The 19,561-nt window shown below is 47.4% G+C and overlaps 1 protein-coding gene across 1 annotated transcript in view; it reads right to left on the bottom strand.

Annotated features, from left to right (window-relative positions):
• Nucleotides 1–19,263, bottom strand: part of vcanb (versican b) — a 49,242-nt gene extending 29,979 nt beyond the window's left edge. The window contains exons 1-4 of the mRNA XM_079525337.1: nucleotides 18,857–19,263; nucleotides 10,945–11,119; nucleotides 10,307–10,434; nucleotides 6,126–6,419 (exon numbers count right to left, since the gene is read on the bottom strand). Coding sequence (XP_079381463.1) covers nucleotides 6,126–6,419; nucleotides 10,307–10,434; nucleotides 10,945–11,119; nucleotides 18,857–19,220 — 961 coding nt within the window. The 5' untranslated portion in view covers nucleotides 19,221–19,263. The remainder of the gene's footprint in view (nucleotides 1–6,125; nucleotides 6,420–10,306; nucleotides 10,435–10,944; nucleotides 11,120–18,856) is intronic.
• Nucleotides 19,264–19,561: the final 298 nt, after the last annotated feature.

Here is a 19,561-nt window from a genome sequence, read left to right as displayed (position 1 = left end):
CTTCCCCGTGTTTCTTCACTAGTCCGATCCAGAGGAACACAGTTTGCCGACCACTGGACAGAGCTGATCATGAGGTTATATCTTCCCTTCTTCTCTGGGGTCCTGCCTCAAAGCAGACCAGAGGTAAAAAACTGTCGATCCCTGATGTCATCGCTAGTAGGGACACATGCATCAGTAAGCAGGAACTGGGGATGGCAATGAAGGACCGGGAAGTCTGGCGTGGCATTGTGAAATCCATGATCTCGACCGAGATCATGGATTCAATCATAGATGATTATTGTTGGTGGGTCCCCAGATGATGAACTCTGTAACAATGTAATGACTTTTCAATACCAAATTGCCTGAATTGTCAAATATTACTTACGTAAGAAAGAGAAACTAGGGAAACATTGTGAAACTAGACGATCTGCAAGCTCACAACGCCTCGCAGTGCTGAGGCGTTGTGAGCTTGTAGTTCGGATATTTGGTGATTTTTCATTTGCCTGATTCAAATGTTTAGACATTTGATATTAATTTGATCCATTTGAGGTCAACCCGTTCATTAGAAGGACAATATCAGTCACCAGAACCTGTTCAATAGAAGGACAATATCAGTCACCAGAACCCGTTCAATAGAAGGACAATATCAGTCACCAGAACCCGTTCATTAGAAGGACAATATCAGTCACCAGAACCCGTTCAATAGAAGGACAATATCAGTCACCAGAACCTGTTCAATAGAAGGACAATATCAGTCACCAGAACCCGTTCAATAGAAGGACAATATCAGTCACCAGAACCCGTTCATTAGAAGGACAATATCAGTCACCAGAAGCTGGTCTTGTTTTCAAAGACCCTAACAGGGGTTTGATGTTGAATGGCCTTACAGTACATGTCTGATCACATGCATATCAAATATCTAAATATTGAATCAAGCAACTTAACCCATTTAGGCCTGACGTTGAAATAAAAAAAAACGTTCGCTCTGAAAGAATATATACCTATTCAAAGATTTGTGCCGCATTTTTACGATTTTTCAAAAATAGCAGACCTACAAGTTCATAGCGCGCCACTCGGTGGCGCGCTATGAGCTTGTAGATCTGCTATTTTTCAATAGCTAAAGTATAACAGAATGCTTGAAACACCAAAAGGGGTTCCCACCTAAAATGGGTTAAGAACGGTCTGGGACAACAACAAGCCAGCGTAGACGACGTGAAAATGACCCCAGAAGTGTTTTGAAGTGAAATTCCCCCCTTTAAGTGCTTAATGTTCTTGTTGACATAATATACTCATGCTTGGAAGAATAACCCCCCAAAAGTCAAGAAAGTACAGAATGCTCATTTTGTATAATTCCAGCTGCTGAATGAGCACACACTCTTTTGCCTGCATGGGGTCCGACCGCGCAGGTTTTAATGTTACTGGCATAACACTTTAACACATTTTGGGCGGGAACCCCTTTTGGTGTTTTAAGCATTATGTTTTGCTTTAGCTGTTGAAAAATAGCAGATCTACAAGCTACGAGCTTGTAGATCTGCTATTTTTGAAAAATCATGATAATGTGGTGCAAATCTTTGAATATATATTCTTTCAGGTGGAACGTTTTTAACTCAAATACATGGGTCTGGCGGGGTCCCTGAAACAACATATTATTAGATGGGGGTCAGGCAGCCAAATACATATATTTTTGGGGGTCCTTGACATGAAAATGTTTGAGCACCACTGACATTGAAACATAGGTTTTTCAGAACACTGTCATGATTTAGAAGATATTTGTAGAATCGGTCTCGGTCGAAATGGGTTAATAAATTACATTTAAACGACCCTTTCTTTCATCATCATCATTGGCCTCGAAAGTCGTCTATGAATGGAGTTGGCTTCTCTCTCTCACTCTCACTCTCTCTCTCTCTCTCTGTCAATCACTCTCAATCTCTCTCCGTATCTCTTCTCCGAACACGCAGTCAAACCCAGATAAAGCTCAAATGGACGGTGTATTCCACCTCCTCCTCCTCCTCCTCCTCCTCCTCCTCCTCCTCCTCCTCCCTGTCTCAGCACGCATTCCAACAGGGTCCTCACGGGCTGATTAGCGCCCAGACTTAACTCGCTCCGGAGAGTCACTTATTGTGGTCACTCACACCGTGACGGGACAGACCCTCGCTGCTGCTTCTTATAGCGAGAGCAGCCCCTCCAAAAAGTCTAGCAGCTCCTCCAAAACGGGCCCTGCCCAGGGATGATGTCATGTGTTTGGCGAGGCCCGGCCATCTGGCCGAGCGCTGGGGTCTGTCCGCATACTGTCACTGACATTACCTCTCCCGTTAAGCCTCGCTTGTACTCCTTCTGCTGTCTCAACTTACTAATAAGCAAGTTGGCAAAACACATTACAGCACAAAAAAGGTTGCACGTCTCAAAAGTCCCCGTGAGTTTTCCAGGCAAGCCCTCAAGTCGTCCGCATGATCCGTCTAATCCCTTTTTTATATATATATAACTTACATTTCTTAACTGTACTGTACAGGAAATCCAAGAAATCAACTTATTCTGAAGACGTGTATAAAGTACTGTTTTGATGGATGTTCTAATGGAGGAGTGAGTATCGGGGTCTGCCTGTATCTCTCTCTCCGCTGACGCAGGCTCATGTGTGTCGCTGGGCAGGGGCCAGCTGTGATGCATTAGGGACCTGTCCTGGTTCTGGAAGTATATCTGTGTTAGAGAGAGCAGCACACATGAGTTGGGTTTTCCCCTCATAAAACACCACACCATAAACAGGGCAGTTGGGGAAGTTTTGGTCTTTGTATTTTGGGGGCCTAAATAAGCGTTTTGTGTATCTCACACTGGTACCTACTCCTGTCCTCCACTCCGCTAGCTGGTGAGGTGTGGGCAGACTAGTGGGCACAGCTCTTTGTTGAAAGTTCGTTCTTCAACAACAAAACAAAGCCTGAGTCGTACATGGTTCGCACGCCGGGTGTCGCACGTGGGAAATAGACGATCTATGCCGTGCGTTGAGAGCTTTGTAGACCGGCGATTTCCGGCACGCAACACCGACGGGGGCAACCAACACCGGCGGGGGCAACCAACACCGACGGGGGCAACCAACACCGGCGGGGGCAACCAACACCGACGGGGGCAACCAACACCGGCGGGGGCAACCAACACCGACGGGGGCAACCAACACCGGCGGGGGCAACCAACACCGACGGGGGCAACCAACACCGACGGGGGCAACCAACACCGGCGGGGGCAACCAACACCGACGGGGGCAACCAACACCGGCGGGGGCAACCAACACCGGCGGGGGCAACCAACACCGGCGGGGGCAACCAACACCGGCGGGGGCAACCAACACCGGCGGGGGCAACCAACACCGACGGGGGCAACCAACACCGGCGGGGGCAACCAACACCGGCGGGGGCAACCAACACCGGCGGGGGCAACCAACACCGGCGGGGGGCAACCAACACCGGCGGGGGCAACCAACACCGGCGGGGGCAACCAACACCGGCGGGGGCAACCAACACCGGCGGGGGCAACCAACACCGACGGGGGCAACCAACACCGGCGGGGGCAACCAACACCGGCGGGGGCAACCAACACCGGCGGGGGCAACCAACACCGACGGGGGCAACCAACACCGGCGGGGGCAACCAACACCGGCGGGGGCAACCAACACCGGCGGGGGCAACCAACACCGACGGGGGCAACCAACACCGACGGGGGCAACCAACACCGACGGGGGCAACCAACACCGACGGGGGCAACCAACACCGGCGGGGGCAACCAACTATCTGTCTTTTCAGGGTTTTTTAAGGAGACAAACAACTACAGCTTTCTTGTTTCCCTCCCTGACTGCATTGGGACAAACGACTGCAATGGTTTCCACACTGCAAACAAGCTCTCAGTCATAGAAATAAATAAATAACCCAACAGTACAAACTATGCACATCTGTGTGTGTGTTCAAGGAACGCCAGCATCTGTCTGTCTTCTTCCACTTCTTCTCTAAGCCCACACTCTCTCTCTCTTTCTGTCTCTCTCTCTCTCTCTCTCTCTCGTCTCTCTCTATCTGTCTTTCTGTCGCTTTGTCGGTTTGAAACTACCTTTAAGTGTGAGGCTGCCGCTACGTATGCCGTGTCAGCTGTCCTGGAGCTGCAGGGCGGACTGTTTTGACAACCCCCAGACCAGGACGTTAAAGCAGGGTCAGGGTTCAGATAAGCTGAGGTCATAACTCAAATAGCTGGAGGGAAACTTCATCTCGTCTCTCGGCTGCCGGAGCACAATGACGGGAGGGAGGAGGGGCGGCGGGCGTAAAGGAAGAAAGTCGTATAGAAGATTAGGAGTGGAAGTGCGCACATAAAGTCAGTGTCATCTTTTTAAATCACTGGTAAAAAACGACTTGGAGCTATCTATATCTAGGCCTTTGGCTCATTTTTATTGCCTTTTTCTTTCGCGCGCGCTTATCTCCCTTGCACACCTTTTTCATGTTTGCCTTATTCATTTTAAAATGATGATAATGTCTGTCTGTCTGACTCGGACTCTCGAACCACTGGCGCGATTAATAGAGACAATACACCATAAATAAATACTGAAACCAGATATAATCATTAGGGAAGGTGTATGCATGTACTATGTGTACTATATGTAAACTCTTCATTTCCTTTTTCCAGCCATTCAGTTGCAAAAAAAAACAAAAAACAAAAAAAAGTTTTTTCTTTTTAAATAATTTGGCGACCCCCAAAGGGGTCGCAAGTGGCGGCCCGGGGGCCACATGCGGCCGCCACCTTCACTTAATGTGGCCCTCGGGTTAATATCGGAATACTGGAATATTACTTTCAGCTGTTAGAATTCCAAACATGCAAACATGACCTGCTTTAAATTACTTCAGTAGATATATGTTGCTTAATTACTAGTATTAACATGTTATTGTATTTTTTTTTATAGACAGCATGTATTTGTATTTAGTTCATAAAGTTAACATAACTATAACCAAATGCATTTGAAATTTAAATAAAAAAAAGGTTACTTTTCGTTTTCAGGTTTCCAATTAAAAAATAGCTGATCTGTAAGCTCAAAATGCGTTGCAGTGCGACGCGTTTTGAGCTTGTAGATCGGCTATTTTTTGCTACGACTGTTTCTAGCAGGGAGGGGAGGGGAGGGGAGGAGGGGGGCGGGCTCTCAGATCGGTGAACCAATAATATACAGCGCTTGCTCCATGCGCTACACCCGCCCCACTAGACCAGAACGCACGCTGCCTGGGCCAGGCTAAATGGCCTAGTTGGTTCAATAATGCTCCATTCCGATTGGGTCAATCACGACATTGAGCAGTCTGTTTATTCCTTGATAGCAGAGCGTTGCTAGGACGTATACAGACCGTTGCTGTGCACCTGGATCATATCAATCCACAGCGGTTGGGCTTTTTGCCGCCTTATCCAACATGGCAGTCTTTCAATGTGTAACAAACAAACACACAATGCCTGTTTTTTTTACAGCTACATTACACTAAAGAATGTTTTGGGAAACATTCAAGGCGATAAATAGACAATGCAGTATAAAAAAAAATATATTTAACAATATTTGATCAACGGTTTTCCGAGACGACCGGTGATGCGTTGGAAGAACCTGGCACAATGGAATGGAAGAAATCATGACATTTCTGAGACCATTCATGTTTCTGGAAGATGCTTCTAAACTTGTATTCCATTGCTAGTTTGATCACTTAAAATACTCTTTCCTCTTAAAAAATAACTAATGATCGAAAACAGCCGATCTGCTCTTTTCGGTGCGCAGCAGCACGCTTTCACAGAACTCACGCTGTGGTTTCTATGGAATCCAAATGACCTGAAATCAGCCGTGTCGGCAAATGGTAAATGGTGCATTTATATAGCGCCTTTATCCAAGGCGCTTTACATAGATTGTGCATTACATTCACCCATTCACACACACATTCATACACCGATTGCAGCGGAAGCCATGCAAGGTACCAACCAGCACATTGGGAGCAATTTGGGGTTCAATGTCTTGCCCAAGGACACTTCGACATGTAGCCAGGAGGAGCCGGGATTCGAACCGCCGACCCATGGATCATTGGACGACCTGCTCTACCTCTTGAGCCACAGTCGCCCCACAGTCGGCGACTGGGAACTTTAAAATCCATGCTTACGCTTGAAGCAGACCGCCACAAATCTGTCCGTGGGGCTGGGGTAGCCGGTCTGGTTCACGTGGCGGTAGAGCGTGCGGACCCCCAGCAGACCGCCGCCGCACTGCGGCCGCGACACGGAGATGGGGTAGCGCGCGCTGCCGTCCGCCAGCCAGCCGTAGTCGCAGCGGTTCAGGCCCGCCCTCCAGGCGGCGAACAGGTGGCCCGGCAAGGCCAGCGTGGCCTCGTGCCTCTCACACTCCTGCCTGGCCTCCGCCAGCGTCAGCTTGTCCCGCGTAGGAGGGTAGAACACCTCGCCTATTAGGGGAGGGAGGGACAGAGTCAGGCATTACGTAATACATCAAACGTATAGAAACAGCTAGTAATCCTAATTGAACAACACAAAAAAGGCATAGAGTCCCATAGTCCGGCAGTCAAGGTGGACGGGTGGGAAATTTGGTATATAGTCTTTTTTATTGGCCAAAAATATTGTCTATATACATACATTCATGAATCCACTTGCTGACCGGCTGGCTGTCAGTATTGGGCAATTTTTATAGGGGTTTCTTGTGACCCTATCATTAACATCCTATGGCAGGCAAAAATGTCAAACTTTCCTTTTGCTTTAAGTAGCGTGTGACATGTCAAACTAGGGGGTTTTCATGATTCTGAATCCATTCCAAGCATTAGTTTTGCACAAAATACATTCCGTGGGCTAAAAACAGCCATAGCCACTTGTGCTGACCTCATCACATTTGTCATGACGTCTATGGCCGTGTGTTTTTTTGTGCAAAACTAATGCTTGGAATGAAACCCCTAGTTTGACTTGTCGCATGCTACTTAAAGCATAAGGAAAGACTGCCATAGGATGTTAATTTCTTAATTTTTTATTTTTTTTAAAGCCCAATACTGACAGCCGGTCAGCAAGTGGATTCATGAATGTATGTATATAGACCAGGGGTTCTCAACGTTTTTCGCCGGGGACCCCCGGAAATGCTTTGACAATGTCTCGGGACCCCCGCCCCGCCCCCTCCCAACCCCAAATATAAATTGACTGCTACAATAACCTTAATAATAGAGACAATACACCATAAATAAATACTGAAACCAGATATAATCATTAGGGAAGGTGTATGCATGTACTATGTAAACTCTTCATTTCCATTTTCCAGCCATTCAGTTGCAATTCTTTTTTAAATAAAATCTTTTTTTTTTTTTTTTTTTTTGAAAATAATTTGGGGACCCCCCAAAATAATTTGGCGACCCCCCGAGGGGTCGCGACCCACGGGTTGAGAACCCCTGATATAGACAATATACCAAATTTCCCACTTTAAACAAAAGAAGCCTGTCGGCTGCCGGACTACTAGGGGTTCCCAAGGAGGCAAAAATCCAATCCTGTATAATGCAAAAAATATATATTTTATAAAGCCTTCAAAAACCTTGAAGCCTTTTACAACTTTTTGTTTAGACACTTGGCTTTAAATCTTACACGTCTACTCAGCAACTCCTCTCGAGTACAAGAAGAAACCCTTCCCTCGGGCAGCGATGGTTAAGCGTGTGAAATCATGTCAAATATTTACTTTGGGGAAGGAAGGTGAAAGGGTCACGTCACACTAAAACAAACACCCCGGGAGGAGGAAGGACCTTCAGCGAAGAAGAAGAAGAATAGTGTGGCTTCAAAAGATTGATCAAAGATGCACAAAGTGGGGTCCGGGGACCCGTAGGGGTCCTTGATGGAGTTCCAGGGGGTCCCCAGCTAAATGATAGTTTGGAAACCAAATGGACCTTTATGGGTCTGTAACTCTGAGAGTGTACAAATGGAACCAAATGGACCCTTATGGTTCTGTAACTCTGAGAGTGTACAAATGGAACCAAATGGACCCTTATGGTTCTGTAACTCTGAGAGTGTACAAATGGAACCAAATGGACCCGTTCCATTTGTACACTCTCAGAGTTAAAATGAACGTTGATTTTACAATATAAATTGGGAGTCTCAGAGATAGAAATGCCATTAAATGGGGGGTCCGTAGACTAATGCATGTTAAACTGGGGGTCCTTGAAATTAAACGGGTTGAGAACCAATGCTAGAGCTGTAAAATAATCTTCTCTTATGGGGGTCCCTGGCATGTCTAGCGGGCTAATAAGTGTCAATTTGGGGGTCCTTGACATGAAAACGTTTGCAGAAAGCTGCGCTGGTACAACGCACGCTCATTGTTCTCCAACTCATAGATTCATACAGTATTTAGGAATAAATACAGCTGTAGAGGCCAAGTCTGACTTTGGAAGATTGATCAAAGATGCATCATCTAAAAGCAGAGAACTACGTATAGAGCACCGAAGTCCTGACGTCACTCGCTCGTCCCCTCAGTTCCCCTGGTTCACGGAAGTATGGAGAATAACATGGGCTCATCTTAAAATCGTTTCATATAAGCATTGTGGTCCAAAACTAAACAGGCTGTCTCGGCGTTATTGTCAGGGAGGTGTCATATATGATACAGTCTGTTTCTAGCGAAAACGTAACTAATTCAGTGGCAGTAACAATAGCGTTTTCTCTCAGTCAGTTGATTCTTCATATCCATACGAGTGAAGCGGCCTGGATGACATGTTTATTCTTCAATCGCAGTACTTATATGAGGCAATCTAAAATCCCCCCTATGGGGATTACAATGCAAATACAAAGTACCGTGGATTTGCGCCCTCTACCGATATTGACGTCAGACTTCGGTGCTCTATACGCTGGTACCTACGCACGCCTATTGTCCAACTCATAGAGTGCTGCAGTATATACAGATCTGGTGTTCTCTTCTCGTATACATAAATGTCATGTTGCTAAACAACAACACGACTCCAACATCTGTTTTGTCGTTGCTGTGTTTAGCCTACTGGTATGTTGACAGCTTGTGCATGTTGGGCCGGCACCGCTGCCAAGCGGCCATAAATCCTCACACCGTGTGGGCCATGTCACTTTGTAACGCTTTAAAGTTTAACCCATTTAGACCGGAGGACCATTCTACAAAATGCCTTCTAAAATCCTGACAGTTCTCAAACATTTTCATGTCAAGGACATGAAAAATTATATGTATTTGGCCGCCGATCCCCATCTGAAAATACGTTGTTTCAGGGACCCCCCCCAGAAGCAAAGATTTGAGTTAAAAACGCTCTGAAAGAATATATATATTCACATTTTCACTCGGTGCCGCGCTATGAGCTTGTAGATCTGCTATTTTTCAACAGCTGCTAGAGTATAACATAATGCTTAAAACACCAAAAGGGGTTCCCGTTCAGAATGGCTTAATTGCTAGCAGATCTACAAGCCCACAGCGTGTTGCATGCACGAATTGCAACAGCTATTTATAAATCAGACTGAAAGCTGCCATCATCGTATAAAAAGTGAGACTGGTAGCATTAAATTGATATTCATTACATAGAATATAATTATATAATATCGTTGCTGTCGCGGGCAGAAACCTCCTGTCTCCATATATGGTTTTTTAATGGGGTTTTTTTGCGTAAATTAATGCCCTCTACTTGATCATACTACAGCGTCACGCAAAAGTATCAAAAGTAGCAGATCTAGGGGGCACGGTGGCACAGTCGGTAGTGCTGTCGCCTCACAGCTAGAAGGTCCTGGGTTCGATTCCCGCTGGGGACACTGTGGGCGCTGGGGGCGTGTTCCCTCCTCCGCGTCATCAGTGCCCATACCCGAGGCGGGGTTGGCGAAAGGGCCTTTCTGTGTGGAGTTTGCATGTTCTCCCGTGTCTCCTAGGGTAGGTACCCTCACAAAAACATGCAGTAGTCCTGTTCTCTAAAAAACTACCTCCCCCTGGCCAGCCGGAGGGGGAGGTAGTGTAGTGCCCAGGATTACATTAGATAATTGGCACTGGGTGAAAAAACGGGGTTGCAAAATCGTGGGATAAAAAATAAAACAAAAGTAGCAGATCTGCGTGGTCAAAACGCGGTGTGAAGAAACGTGTTTAGAGCTTGGCATATATCTGCTACTTTGGCAATTTTTTAATTTTGAATCCTGAAAGGTTTTGGACATACTGTATATCAGGGGTTCTCAACGTTTTTGGCCGGGGACCCCCGGGAAATGCTTTGGCAATGTCTCACGTCATCGTAAGGTGCTGGGGCGGCGATCGATCGGTGGGCCCCCGATCATCGTGCTGATGTTTTCCATAATGTACTCCTGGTGTTGACTGACTCACCGTTCAGTTTGTCCACGTAACAATACACGTCATATTTCTCGGTCCGGTTGCGTTGGCCGTACGTTCTCACTCCTGGCTTGGCCTTCATGTCGCCGTGGCAACCAGGACGGGGCTTCGTGATTGGGTATCTAAAAATGACAAAAAGGCAAAAGTGGTGAAATTCTTCCAGGGGCCATTTGCGGCCCGTGGGCCGCCTATTGGGGAACCCTGATCTATTCACAACGCACGCACGCACGCACGCACGCACGCACGCACGCACGCACGCACGCACGCACGCACGCATGCGTAGAGTGCACAAATGATCTGATCTACACACAAGGTGATGGGTTGTGAGTTGGTAGATCTGCTACACTCATTCGTTTTTTTTCTTTAAACGTTTGAATCATTCTAAAAATTCCCTTTTACATTTTTATTCCACATACCAAAAATAGTTTCTCTGTCTGTGGCTTTTATAAATATTTAACCAATAAAATGTATTAACAAGAACCAAGTAAGAACTGTACTGGATCCATTGGGACATATTTCCAATTTCTGAAAAGTAACGACTTTGGACTGCGACCACGCATACACGCACGCACGCATGCACGCACGAGCACACGCACGAGCACACACACACACACACACACACACACACACACCTGACAGTCTGGTCAGACAGCCAGCCTGCGTCACACTGGTCGAAGCCATCCTCGAAGGCAGCGGTCAGTTGTTCCGACGTGGCGATGGTGGCGCCGGCAGACACACACGCCCCCACGGCCCCGGGGAAGTCCAGGGAGTAGCGGTCGTTACTGGTGCGATAGTGGAACACCACGCCTTGGAGAGGAACCACACACATTACACAAGATAACAGACTAGGCTTTATTCGGACGACTGCACATTTTGATTTATGTACATTTAACTAACAGTCGGACAGGCATTGATTAGTCCGACACCCTATACCCAAAACCCAAAGCCTAAACCTAACCTCACAGGAGGAAGCCACGGGTTAGTTTTAACCTACCACGGGTTAGTTATAACCTGCGACACATGTCAGGAGCCACGGGTTCGTTTTAACCTACCACGGGTTAGTTATAACCTACCACGGGTTAGTTATAACCTGCGACACATGTCAGGAGCCACGGGTTAGTTTTAACCTACCACGGGTTAGTTTTAACCTACCACGGGTTAGTTATAACCTACCACGGGTTAGTTATAAACCGCGACACATGTCGGGAGCCACGGCCAAGTTTTTTTTGTGGCTTTCGCCTTTATTTTATATTTTTTATAGAGGGACAGACAGACAGACAGACAGGCTGACAGGAAATGGGGGAGAGAGATGGGGGAAGACATGCAGTAAAGGCCGTCGGGATCGGGAGTCGAGCCCCGCTGCACACTGCCAGACTCGGGCTACCGGCCAAGGTGCCTGGACCGCTGAGCCACGGCCCAGGCCTGCCACGGGTTAGTTTTAACCTGCGACACATGTCGGGAGCCACGGGTTAGTTTTAACCTGCCACAGGTTAGTTTTAACCTGCGACACATGTCGGGAGCCACGGGTTAGTTTTAACCTGCCACAGGTTAGTTTTAACCTGCGACAGGTTAGTTTTAACCTGCGACACATGTCGGGAGCCACAGGTTAGTTTTAACCTACCACGGGTTAGTTTTAACCTGCGACACATGTCGTGAGCCACGGGTTAGTTTTAACCTACCACGGGTTAGTTTTAACCTGCCACAGGTTAGTTTTATCCGCCCACGGGTTAGTTGTAACCTGCCACGCATGTGGGGAGCGACAGTGTTGTCGGACTAATGCTTGTCGGACTGTTAGTATGTCTAACCGACGTATGCACCATATGCTACAAACATACAGGCTAGCATTCATTTTCAAAAGCCAGCGACGTTAAGATACAAAGATACAAAAAGTTGAGCTGGTTTCAACTTCAGCTACAAGCTACAATGCTACAATGTACCTCCGACAGGCAGCCTCTGTAGACATTTTTAAAGCACAGCTCAAGACCCACTTCTACACTCTTGCTTTTAATTGATCTTTTAATTTTTTTGTTATTCATGTCCTCACTGTGTTTCTTTCTTTCTCCATTGCTCTGTAAAGCACTTTGAGCTGCATTTCATGTCATGAAAGGTGCTATATAAATAAAGTTTTATTATTATTATTATTATTACAATATGCTGTGTAGCTTTGCATCTTTTGTATCTGCCAGTGTGAACGCAGCATTGCACATTGATCTTTTTGATTAAAATTCCATTTAGTTTTTGTCACATTTTAGTCATCTGAAATGTTTTAGTTTTAGTCCAGTAGTTTTTGAACCCGTGCTGCACAAACCGAGGTCGACCCGCCCCTCTTTTCCCCAACGAGTTAGAGAACGCATGTCTGGCTTCCATTGCCTGTCAGTCATGTGACACAGGAGTGGCGAGGGACTACCGGGAACACTGAAAAGTGAATAACCCATTTAGACCCGATGACGATTCTAAAAAAATGTCTTCTAAATCCTGACAGTTTTCTGAAAAAGCCATGTTTCTATGTCAGTCGTTCGCAAACTATTTCATGTCAAGGACCCGTAGAAATATATGTATTTGGCCGCCGACCCCCATCTGAAAATATGTAGTTCCAGGGACCCCCCAGAAGCAAAGATTTCAGTTAAAAACGTTCGCTCTGAAAGAATATATATATATTCAAAGATTTGCGCCACATATAGCAGACCTACGAGCTTGTAGATCTGCTATTGTTCAATAGCTAAAAAGCATAACATAATGCTTAAAACACCAAAAGGGGTTCCCGTTCAGGATGGGATAAGCGACGGGGGAGCGCGGGGGACGTGGGAATGACAACGTGCAGGCGAATGACAGATAATGGGGAGCGCGGGGGACGTGGGAATGACAACGTGCAGGCGAATGACAGATAATGGGGAGCGCGGGGGACGTGGGAATGACAACGTGCAGGCGAATGACAGATAATGGGGAGCGCGGGGGACGTGGGAATGACAACGTGCAGGCCAATGACAGATAATGACAACGTGCAGGCCAATGACAGATAATGACAACGTGCAGGCCAATGACAGATAATGTGGGCAAGACTAAATAGTTGCGCAGGGAAGCTGACGTGACGTCAAGTGACATCAAAACCGTTCTTCTCATCATGGTTCAGTTAAGCCATTTAGACCTGAGGACGATTCTATAAATACCTTCTAAATCATGTTTCTATGTCAGTGGTTCTCAAACTGTTTCAGGTCAAAGAGCCGCAGAATTATATGTATTTGGCCCCGCCGACCCCCATCTGAAAATATGTTGTTCCAGGGACCTCCCAGAAGCAATGAGTCGAGTTAAAAAACGTTCGCTCTGAAAGAATATATATTCAAAGATTTTCGCCACATTTTCACGATTTTTCAAAAATAGCGGACCTACAAGCTCATAGCGCGGCACTCGGTGCCGCGCTATGAGCTTGTAGATCTGCAATCAACAGCTAGATCTGCAATCAACAGCTAAAGCATAACATAATGCTTAAAACACCAAAAGGGGTTCCCGTTCAGGATGGATTAAGAGACTCATCTCACAGAAACATAATTCCAGTGACACAAAAGTCTCTTTCATCCGAACAATAATTCATAATTACAATAGATTACTGAAAGAGAAGTCCCATTCCAGATGGAAACCTGAATCATCCCGCAAAGAAGTCATACAAAGGAGCCCTGCTTCCTCGAGGGAGAAGTTACAATATACAGGAAAACAACAGCGTCGAGCACTTTAGTTGTCATCCAGGGCCGAGACCATAGTATGTAGCTGTCGTCTTGTGCAATTACGTGTTTTATTTTTTTCGACTGGGGATGTTGGAAAAGATTACATTCTCATCTCTGTGGGAAATATCCTGTCAGAGTTTGGAGGCTGATGTGAATAGACAACCAGGGCTGTTAAATGGATGGTTGTTTGTCACTCACAGCACCGTCTTTATCTGGGATCTGCTGAACAAAGCCATGCTGTTCAGGACGTAAATGTGGAAAACTCTACAGTTATGTCTGGGACCGACCGGGGCTTATTTGGGATTTGGCTCGGTGGCGCATGGTGGGCTCATATTCTGCATGGGGAACTGCACCCTGCAGCAATGTGTGTGTTTTCTGTTCAAAGTTGGTATCAAAGTGGGTAAAGGCAGCCCAGGCAGCACCCCTAAAACCCTCATACCTGTCAAACTATACTCCAAAGTTAACCCATTCTGGGCGGGAACCCCTTTTGGTGTTAGCATCATGTTATGCTTTAGCTATTGAAAAATAGCAGATCTACAAGCTCATAGTGTGCCACCGAGTGGCGCGCTACGAGCTTGTAGGTCTGCTATTTTTGAAAAATCGAAGAACCACTGACATAGAAACATAGCTTTTTCAGAAAACTGTCAGGATGTAGAAGACATTTTTAGAATCTGATCTCAGATAAAAATGGGTTAAATGAGTGACACAGCCACAACAACACTAGAGGGGGCGACCACGATCTTGTACCTCCAAAATGTAGAACAAACATGGGGAACAATTCTCTTCTACTACTCTGCCACCAAAATGTAGAACAAACATGGGGAACAATTCTCATTCTACTACTGCCACCAAAATGTGGAATAAAACCGGCTGTACTGTAAGTAGCAGCAGATATGAAACATATACAAACGTATTTATGTTTGATATCTGCTGCTATACTTATGGCTCTTGCACAAGAGACTGAGTCTACACATCTGTCTCTGTCTCTTCGTGCACAAACAGACTGTGATATAAAGCGAGCTAAAAGCTTTCAAAGGTTTATCCCAAGCTAACCTTTAACACGTTGTGTGCCCACGCAAAAGTGACACATGCTGGAACTTTTTACTTTTAATGTTTTATAGTTTGAGTTATTTAACTTAAACGTCCAATGCATTCTCAATGGCAATAACACAAACTTTGGCACCACGTATAACATTTTTTTTTGTTGATTTTTTTCAAAAACGTCCACAGACGTCTTTGGCACTGCACGTGCGGTAATACCAAAGACGTCCACAGACGTCTTTGGCACTGCACGTGCGGTAATACCAAAGACGTCCACAGACGTCTTGGACACAAGATGTTAATATGTGGATGTATAGCCAGTATAGGCTAACTATTTCAGTACAGTAAATGCACAGGTATGGTTTGGTAAGATAGATTTTGCTCAGTTGCAATGTAACACATGTATTCCCTTTTAATTGAATATACATTATTTTGTTTTGATTGAGCACTGAATTGAGCTTTGAATTGAATTGATATTCCATATATATCTTGTTTTAAATAATCTATGTTGACCATGCACCATGTGTATGTTTGATGTTATCTGACTTTGTTTCTTTCTCTATTCTTGTTGATGTAGTTATTTATTACATTTTAAATGCAAAAGGTTGAGAGCTTGTACAAAAACAAAAACCTCACTTTCTATTTTACACCTGCAAAACTTGTGGTTGGAGCCGGTGGTCTCCCCCTGTACTCCCCCTGTAAGTTAACAAGTAGTACTGCCTGAAGGCCATACGCCCAATATGTCCCCAAGCCCAGGTGGTGGGGAGGACTGCCTCTTGTCCCCAAGCCCAGCTAGGTGGTGGGGAGGACTGCCTCTTGTCCCCAAGCCCAGCTAGGTGGAGGGGAGGACTGCCTCTTGTCCCCAAGCCCAGGTGGTGGGGAGGACTGCCTCTCGTCCCCAAGCCCAGCTAGGTGGTGGGGAGGACTGCCTCTTGTCCCCAAGCCCAGGTGGTGGGGAGGACTGCCTCTCGTCCCCAAGCCCAGCTAGGTGGTGGGGAGGACTGCCTCTTGTCCCCAAGCCCAGGTGGTGGGGAGGACTGCCTCTTGTCCCCAAGCCCAGCTAGGTGGAGGACTGCCTCTTGTCCCCAAGCCCAGCTAGGTGGTGGGGAGGACTGCCTCTCGTCCCCAAGCCCAGCTAGGTGGTGGGGAGGACTGCCTCTTGTCCCCAAGCCCAGCTAGGTGGAGGACTGCCTCTTGTCCCCAAGCCCAGCTAGGTGGAGGACTGCCTCTTGTCCCCAAGCCCAGCTAGGTGGTGGGGAGGACTGCCTCTTGTCCCCAAGCCCAGCTAGGTGGAGGACTGCCTCTTGTCCCCAAGCCCAGGTGGTGGGGAGGACTGCCTCTTGTCCCCAAGCCCAGCTAGGTGGAGGACTGCCTCTTGTCCCCAAGCCCAGGTGGTGGGGAGGACTGCCTCTTGTCCCCAAGCCCAGCTAGGTGGTGGGGAGGACTGCCTCTTGTCCCCAAGCCCAGCTAGGTGGAGGACTGCCTCTTGCCTGTAGAAGTTTGGTCTCTCGTGTGGTGTGTGTGATCAGGGTTCAGATGCATAATAAAAGTTACTCATTGCAACTTTGGGTAAATGGCATGATGGCACAGACACACACATACACACAGGTGTGGGTCACAAAGATAAGGAAGAATATCTCACTCCTGTGTCCACAGAGGAGAGCGAGGAGATGTTGGCCATCAAAACCCTACACACACACACACACACACACACACACACACACACACACACACACACACACACACACACACACACACACACACACACACACACACACACACACACACACACACACACACACACACACACACACACACACACACACACACACACACACACACACACACACACACAGGGTTCGTGTCCCGGTCAGGGAACCAATAATGGACCAGCTCAGTGGCCTTGTTGTGGTTAGAGTGTCCACCCTGCAGACTGGGAGGTCGGGGGCCAATCCCCTGGTCGGGTCCTACCAAGAACTATACAAATGGCGCCCAGTGCCTCCATTGGCACTTAGTATCAAGGGTTGGATTGGGGGTAAGTCCCTGCAGCACACTATAGAAGCATGTCCTGGGGGTGTTTCTTGTACATCAATCTGCCTCACGCTACACTCTCTGCCTCACCAGCTCAGTGGCCTTGTGGTTAGAGTGTCCGCCCTGAAACTGGGAGGTCGGGGTTCGATCCCCGGCCGGGTCATACCAAAGACTGTAAAAATGGGACCCAATGCCGCCCTGCTTGACACTCAGCATCAAAGGGTTGGATTGGGGGTCAAATCTACTAATCAAATGATTCCCGAGCGCGGCGCACGCTGCGGCTCACCGCTCCAAGAGATGGGTCAAATGCGGAGAACAAATTTCACTGCGGTAACGTGTGTGACAAATCGTTATGACTTTGACTTACACAAACAGGAGATAGGCTCCTCCCCTATAATGACTTACACAAACAGGAGATAGGCTCCTGCCCTGTAATGATAATAGTAATAATGAATTGCATTTTTATAGCGCTTTTATAGTGCTCAAAGCGCTTTACAATGGTCCATTCATCCATACATTATTGGGAGGTGAAGCGGCGAACAGTCGACGCCAGCGTCCTCACTTCCCACATTCACACACCAATGGTGGCGAGCTCACACCGACCAACTCATTGGAGGCAATGTGGGGTTCAGTGTCTTCTTGCCCAAGGACACTTTGACATGTGGACAGGAGGAGGAGCCGGGATTCGAGCCGCCGGCCCAGGGATCATTGGACGACCTGCTCTACCTCCTGAGCCACAGCCGCCCGTGGGCCACATGGCTTCCTTTGGACGACCTGCTCTACCTCCTGAGCCACAGCCGCCCGTGGGCCACATGGCTTCCTTTGGTGTGTCCTTCCTTAGGTGGCACCTAAACCCTAACCTTTAACCCGTGTTGGACTGAGGCCGATTCTAAAAAGCCCTCTAAATCCTGACCTAAGCTTTCTGGAAAAACCCCAAGAGGGGTTCCCGTCCAGAAGTGTTAGAACACCAAAAGGGGTTCCCGCCCAGAATGTGTTATAACTTCACAAAAACTATGCCTAAAAGTAAATAACCTTAACCTAACCTCACAGAAAGAGAAACTATGCCTAAACCTAACCTAAACGCAGGGAAAAGAGAGAGTCAGTTACTTGCAAACCACAGTACAGTATGGTGTACGTACGATACTGCTGAGGAAATGTGTCTTTACCCTACAACACACAATACAATTTATTTGTAACTCACTTAAAACACCCACTGCTCTGCCTATTTATAATGCCTCTGTAATTCTTTTTGCCTTTTTGCTTTCCACTGACCTTGCTCTGTTTTATGTTGTTTGATGTTTTTAGTACTTTATATATTTTGACTGTGCCTTGACTTTTATGTTGTTTGATATGCTTACTATTGCTTAGTCTTTTTTAGTATTTTTTCCTGTAAAGCACTTTGCGCTGCACTCGTGTCATGAAAGGTGCTCTATAAATAAAGTGTATTATTATTATTATTAAAAGTACATTAACGGGGTAGTGATATTGTTGTTATTTTAGCTCTATATTCTGTTCGTACTCATTACTACAGTATATCGAGTTGTCTGTTCAGGGGGTCTCCTCCCCATCTCGCCAGCTCTTTAGTAAACAGAAAATATATTTCTGTCTGATTTTTGGTCGGGATCAATGTGAATAACGCATTGTGTGTGTGTGTGTGTGTGTGTGTGTGTGTGTGTGTGTGTGTGTGTGTGTGTGTGTGCGTGCGTGCGTGCGTGCGTGCGTGCGTGCGTGACGTCCGTTGTTTTCCACTCACCACTGACATTGAGGCTGACGGTGCCCTGGGTGTCCTCCATGCCGTGCATGACCTCGCAGCGGTAGAAGCCGGCGTCGCTGGCCCTCAGGCTGACCAGCAGCAGCGAGGCGTCCCCCGGGGGACCCCCGGCGGCGCCGGGGACCACCGACACCCTGCCCCGGTACCCGGCGCCCACCTTGACCACGCCGCCCTGGGAGACCAGCACCGTGTGCTCCCCGTCGCTGCCCTCCAGCCGTGTCCACTTGATCCTCAGCTGGTCCTCGGGGCTCTGGGTGGCGCCGCTGGACGGGTGGGTGGTGGTCCGGGCAGCGGAGGGGCGCTGGGCCTGGGTCAGCGGAGGTGGTGCGTCGGGCGGTGTGACCATGGAGAAGTGACAGGGCAGCCTCACGCTGCCGGCCAGCGAGCCGCTGGCCGTGCGGCTCCTCTCCGACGCTCCATGTTTCTGCGACGCTGCTGGAAAAAACAGAAGATTGTTATTTAGACCAGTGGTTAATTTCAATTACAACCCAAGGCCCATTATTGTCTCCACCAGGCCGAAGGCATGGGAAGAGAGTATGTTTTGCACACCGTCCGTGTGTGTGTGTGTGTGTGAGTGTATGTCCGTCTGTGTACAGCTAATCTCCGGCAACCCCTGTCGATGTCAATACACACTCCCTGGATGCCAACGATGAACCTCGTTTTGGTGCAAATTTGGTGCAAAACCTT

The sequence above is a fragment of the Electrona antarctica genome (genome assembly GCF_951216825.1).
Source record: "Electrona antarctica genome assembly, chromosome: 16".
Taxonomy (NCBI): Eukaryota; Metazoa; Chordata; class Actinopteri; order Myctophiformes; family Myctophidae; genus Electrona; species Electrona antarctica.
The sequence above is the reverse complement of the archived record's forward strand: the minus strand, read 5'-3'. Positions and strand labels throughout refer to the sequence as shown.